The sequence below is a fragment of the Phycodurus eques genome, chromosome 14 (genome assembly GCF_024500275.1).
Source record: "Phycodurus eques isolate BA_2022a chromosome 14, UOR_Pequ_1.1, whole genome shotgun sequence".
In the NCBI taxonomy this organism is placed as follows: Eukaryota; Metazoa; Chordata; class Actinopteri; order Syngnathiformes; family Syngnathidae; genus Phycodurus; species Phycodurus eques.
In genome coordinates, this window is record NC_084538.1 from 7,783,696 (window position 1) to 7,790,033 (window position 6,338).

The 6,338-nt window shown below is 36.7% G+C and overlaps 1 protein-coding gene across 5 annotated transcripts in view; it reads right to left on the minus strand.

Annotated features, from left to right (window-relative positions):
- Window positions 1-1,471: 1,471 nt before the first annotated feature.
- qkia (QKI, KH domain containing, RNA binding a) overlaps window positions 1,472-6,338 on the minus strand; it is an 88,567-nt gene continuing 83,700 nt past the window's right edge. For 4 of the 5 annotated variants that reach the window (XM_061697291.1, XM_061697289.1, XM_061697290.1 and 1 more), the window contains exon 7: window positions 4,528-6,338. This exon is cut by the window's right edge and continues 1,589 nt beyond it. Coding sequence is in view for 1 of the 5 variants with exons in the window: in XM_061697292.1 (XP_061553276.1) it covers window positions 4,502-4,518 (17 nt within the window). In the remaining 4 variants the exon portion in view is untranslated. The other variant, XM_061697292.1, reaches the window with a different exon arrangement.

Genomic DNA, 6,338 nt, shown 5'->3' on the forward strand with positions numbered 1-6,338 from the left:
AGGATTTCTTTTGGATTACAAATTTCCCCATGCGTACTAATGGAAAGCGATACTGTACCTTCACTTACGACTGCCCCAACATGTAGCCAATGAAATAAAACTTTTAAGTCAAGGTACCACTGTATCATGAAATCAGTCTCAACTTTGGCCATTCTAAAACTTGGAATCACTGTCTAATGCATTGAGTAGTTAGAAATTTGTAAAAAAATATAAATAAAAAAAGGTTAAACAGGAAGATCTGAAATAAAACATGGAGAATCCTTAGAGGAATGCTTCTTTTGCTGTTGTGTTAAATCTTTTGGGGTCATTTTTAACATTTTACCTATTTATCAATGAGGATGACCGTGTCAATAATGTTTGGCAAAGAACATTTTGGTCGAGTTAAGTGTCAAAATACATAAGTCTACTGTATATACAATTAACCTGTAGAAATAGTGACAATTAACAAAAAAAAACTACATCAACATTACCATCGATGAGGTCTTCTTTTAGGCACATTTTTAAATTCCTCTTCGTCATTACCATTTCCCCCTCATCATTAACCATATGTATATTGTACCATATCCGACAAATATTTTGGTACAGTTATATCTCAAAGAAGTTATACAATGAATTGCTAGACATTGTAAAACTTGACCGATGAAATACGCATCAACCTTTCCCCTCTGGTTCTAGTAACTGTATATGACAACATCATGAAAGGGATTCTTTTTCCGTTGGTGTGTTCGGGATGCTTGTTTGACTTTAGGACTATATTATAGTATGAGAATTTTTTTTTATAATAATAATTCATCACCACATCCTTGCTGGATTTATTTCCGTGTATTCGATTATTGTGTGTTGAATTCAAAGTTATAGTAAAGCGCTTGCATTCCGAGGTTCAACTTCACAACTAATTTCCTCTCGTCTTGCCTATTTTACCCCGCCTAAATTCAGGACTTTGGCTGATTACAGTATATTAACAACTGTGTGGTAGGGTAACAAAAAAAACATACAAGAACCCAGTATATTTGTTGCACATATTTTAGGTCAAATTCCGAAACGCTTTGTTGTTTAACTTTGCATATTTTGCTTCTTCTTGGAATTTGAGTTTGACTTTCCTGTAATTCTAACCTTCCTCTTGTCTTGCCTAATTTATTTTTCTCGGATTGGCGAATCTCGAGTTTTGCACCAAATTATGCTTTTTTTCAGTTGGATTCTGAATTGTCCAACCAGCAAAGGATTCAAAGTGTGGCGCTTTCGGGGCAAAATATAGCATGGGGTCGAAAACAGTACAGATCATAAAGTAACATTATATCATTTCATAAAATTTCCTACAAAAAATTCATGAGAACACGTCAGTGTGTGTGCACGTGTGTGTAGCGTCCATGAGTCACCAGTTGTAATTAATTCTGTTAGTCCATGAACCAGACCGAGTCAATACATTCATGAGACTGGTTAAAAACACAAGACAAAAATATCAGCGCATTAGTAAAATTCTTACTAAGAATGTTTTATTAAAATAAATGCCAAGAGGTTAATAAGGAGAAAAAAAAAATAATAGCATACACCATGTAAAACTAAATGGCAAGCATGTAAAAATACTTATGACAAGAGAAACTAATAAAAGTAGCTCATGAGTTAAACAAGCTGGGCATGAAAACAAAATATAACACTTCCCGATTTGTAAAAGTGAAGGGGGGGTGCAGAAGGGAGGGGAGTAGGGTGGGGGCGGGGTCATAAAAAAAGCACTCAGAAACATGATTAATATACAGTACATATAAAATGAGATTAGAAAAATACATTATAAACCTGTAACAATGGCTGTTAATTACATTATCATACATGTATAGTAGGCAGGCCAGAGAGAGTATGTTTACCGTTTTGTTTTTTTCCAAGCTTTTCACCACCTGATGGATGTTACCCAGCCACACAATGTAGCACGTAACATTGCAGAGGGACTTCTCATAATACTGTCAAATGCTGTACAGCCATCTCCACTTATATTGCATTTCTTTCCCCCCCCCCCTAAATAATAATATAAGAGTAACAATAATAAGAGTAACACTGAAAACAAAAGAAGAATTTTCATTGACCTTTTCGGCATGATGAGAAAGCCATGAACGAAATCGCTAAATAGCTGCTTCATCCTTCTTTTATTGTTGTCAAATCGCACTTGGTTAAACAAATGCTGCTGAACTTGAACTTATCATAAATGTATTTTTCTCAGCTCATGATGCATACTGCTGCATTGCTACTATATCGACAGCGCCGTTTTGTTCTATAGAAAGTTATGGCGCGCACACAAAAAGAAAAAGGCAAAAAAATACAAATAAAATGATTCCGATTCTGAAAAATCAAGGAGATCAAAGCCTGCTCGCACAGCAGAGTAAAGGGCCATCGAGTAAAAACAAAATCTCAGGAAGACCCAAAAAAAAAACATGGCACATATTTAGCTGAGTCAGCTAATTAGGGTTGCATAGAGTTCACGCGGGCCACCGACGCGCCATCTTGGGTGGGTGCTGGAATCTTTTTGAGATGTTTTATTTAATTTTTTTTTTTTTTTTAAACGGATCACTTTTCGGAAAAAAACTAAAACCACTCTCGATAAGGCACTTTGTTGTTATTTGAATCCTTCCTGTATTTTTTTCCTTTTAAACACGCCTTTCCAGTCAAATCCAGGCCAACAGCACTTCCTCACCCACTTGTTTTTTTTTTGTTTTATTGTCTTTTTTTTTTTTAAATCAGATTCTGTATCTGCAAAGTATCAAAAGCTAAAATTGACAAAAATAGATTAAATTTTTTCCTCTACTCCAGCACCCTGTACTGTAAAATTATCAATTCTTTTTGTTCGCTTCTGTATTTATTTATATATGTAATGGTGTTATATACATTTGTGTGTGTGTGTATATATATATATATATATATATATATACACACACATATATATACACATATATATATATATATATATATATATATATATATATATATATATATATATATATATATATATATATATATAAAAAGACGCATGTATAAAGCAATTTGAACAGGCAGGCATGGCTTTCACATCCTATTTTTTTTGTTCTTGAGAGAGTTCAACGAAAGCGCTCAGAAGGTATGCGAGAGATGTGACACATTGTGGATGCGCTTTCACGTTGGCGTGACACAAAATGGCCAACTGTTGAATAAAAAAAATAAAATAGGCGGGGAGAGGCCCTTCCTTTCTATGAAAATCCAAGGAGTCGTTTTAGTGTTTTTTTTCCCTCCTCTGGAATGAAAAACAAAGGTAAAATAAAGTCAAAATGCTAACTGATTGGCTTTTGAAGGCAGGCACCACAAACTCAAACCTTCCAAACTTTTTAAAACAGCCCTCTGTGTGAGGCAGATGCATAATGGCAGATACTGTATATCATCATAATAGTAGTAATACATCATCAGAAAAACCTTTGGCTAAATATGCACACATAATACTTATTTTTTGTTTTTTTTGTTTGTCTTTTTGATCACAGCTCAGTGAACTCATTGAGATCTAGTTTGTTCTAAATGCATCAGGCACTGTATTGTGGATGGCAAAGCCCCCTAAACACCCGCCTTTCAATGTAGCATTTCAAGAAATACAACCATTTAAAAAAAAAAAAAAAAAAAAAAAAAAAAAAAAAATCAAAAACAAAAAATGCACACGCGCATACGTAAACCCTTCATTCCAATTTATGCCCATCCCCGCCTTAGGTTTAGTAGCCTGCTTCTTTCTGCGTCAATTTAGTAAAACAAAACAAAAAAGTGTGAACAGAAGAAACAAAAAACAGAAATTGTAACCCAAAAAAAAAAAACCCAACAAAAACAAAAGCGCATTGTTTGCAATCCTTACAGCCATGCGGTTTTAAAACAAATCAAGACAGAAAAGCTGTTTGTTGGGCTGGGCCAGGGTAAAAGGGCAGCACACCCAGAATGTGTCATAATTACAAATCGTGATGACAAATTAAACAAAGTTAAGGTGAGTGTTGATGTTCTCGTTCCTTCTGTTTCTTTTTCTTTGGGGTGGGTGAGTACTGGGGAAACCACCCCACAGACTATTTTTTTTCTTCTTTGAGGGGCATTGTCATTCTAAAACCAAATGTTTAGTGTCCACGTGTGACATAAAATAGTGGGGTGGGTGGGCCGGTGGGTTTTCTGGTTGGCATCTTATTGCTATTTAACATCAGTGCACATGTATGATTTAACACCATAAATATCCCACCTGCGATGTATGACTGGTGAAGAAAAAGAAAGAGAAAGAATGGGAACGGAACTCAATGAACAGAAGAAAAATGAGTAGTATACAACTTTATGTCGGTGTGAAGTTTTTGTTCGTTTTTGTTGACGTGTTAGGGTTGGCGCCTCCCTTCTCTTTCTTTCTCTCTCTTTAGTCACTGGGTGAGAGAGGCTAGCGAAAGGCAAATTACCAGTTAACTGATCAGCAGGCAGGCTGGGGGCGGCTCGTCATTGGGTGAAGAGTTCAGAGGTCAGAAGGTTCATGTTAGTTGCCGGTGGCGGCTATAGGTGGTTAGGAACAAAAACAAAAACAAACAGAAAAAACAAAGATAGAAGGGTATTAGTGTCAGCAGGAAGAGACTGGAATGACATCATTTTGAACAATAAAAATGAATGCAATCTCTGATGTGTGGACCCCCTCCCCACTCCCCCCCCACAGCCTCAACCCCATAAGCAGCGGTTGGTTGTATTTAGCGCCCAATGCCCCGCAAAACCAAAACATAGAAGCAAAAGAGATGGACAGACAAACAGAAAATAAACATCTAGTGTATGAGGCCATGTCCACACGCAAACGGGAAAATTGGCATGTGTCATTTCAAATGTGCGCCTTGAAAACGTGTTAATTCTGATTAATAACGTCACAATGAAAGAAGCGACACTGCACTGCGTGGCCAGCTGTTCGTTTTGAAGACAGAAAATGCCCGATGGAGGGATGGAGGAAGATTGTGTTGCACACCAATAAAGCATTTCATGTCAACCATCTTGCAGCGAGCACAGAAACCAGCGCTACCGTCAAGCGTTCAGAGGATGAGCAAGGCTAGTTTGTCTCAATAACTGGCTGAAAGGAGAGACGAGAGACTTACACTGAACAAAAAGATAAATGCAACAATTTTGTTTTTGGTATCATTCTATGTACACAAAATGGCCTTTTTCTCTCAAATATTGTTCACAAATCTGTCTAAATCTTTGTTAGCAAGCACTTCCCCTTTGCAGAGATAATCCTGATTAGACAGCGTGAACATTGCACAGGTGTGCCTTAGGCTGCCCACAATAAAAGGCCACTCTAAAATGTGCAGTTTTACTTTTTTGGGCGGGTTCCTGAAAACCAGCCAGTATCTGGTGTGACCACCATTTGCCTCGTGCAGTGCAACACACCTCATTCACATAGAGGTGATCAGGTTGTGTTGGTCCACTGCTCTTCAATGGCTTTGCAAAGTAGATATAGAATAGTGTATAATACTTAATTTAAGCTAAATTACGTGCCAATAGAACAGGAACATTTAACTTGTAACAAGTAAACATAGCAAGCCTCAACCCCCCCGCCCTCGATGTCTTAAAACTAGTCTATTTATACTACTTCCACCTACAGAATTATGGCATTTCATTTTTAAAGCTTAGTTATAACCAGTTTAAAAAAATAAAAAGTTATAATAGCTTACTATGATTTTTAAGGGGAAAAAAATGCTAGAAGGAAGTGAAATGCTCCGACACAAAATCTGCCTGGTGAGAACAAATATCTTGGTAGACAAACAAGAGGCATATTTGGCCTTGATTTGAAACATTTCATCTTCATGTTCTCAAAATATCTGTGCACATGTGGACATAGCCTCAGTGTTGTGTTGTTTTTGTTTTGTGTGATTAGTGGAGTAATAACTAAGGTTACGAGACTAGTGTTAAAAGTGCAATAAAAGCCAATCGACCTTTTATCCGATTTGTTCTTTTCCTCTTTATTTAGCAGTATACTTTTATATAATATAAATATACACAAGAAACATAAATACATTTTGATATAAAAAATGTTCCAATATAAAATGACAGTACCTCGTGTACAGGTGAAATATTAACATTATATCTCACGGTACACTGGAGGGAATGCAAGCGACCTAAAGCTATAGGGCGTCTGTGTGACTTGTACTTCTGTAGAAAAATAAATTCCTCCCCCAAAAATAAAAAGCTCATATTTCAGAGGAGCATGGCTACATTGCTCTCTGGGACGCAGTAAGGAATTACTTCCTTTGCCCCTAGTGAGGCCCGGAGATGCATTTTAGGCGCCAATCTCCCAATCAGAGGAATGTCTCATATCATTGCTTGCAAAGTACAAC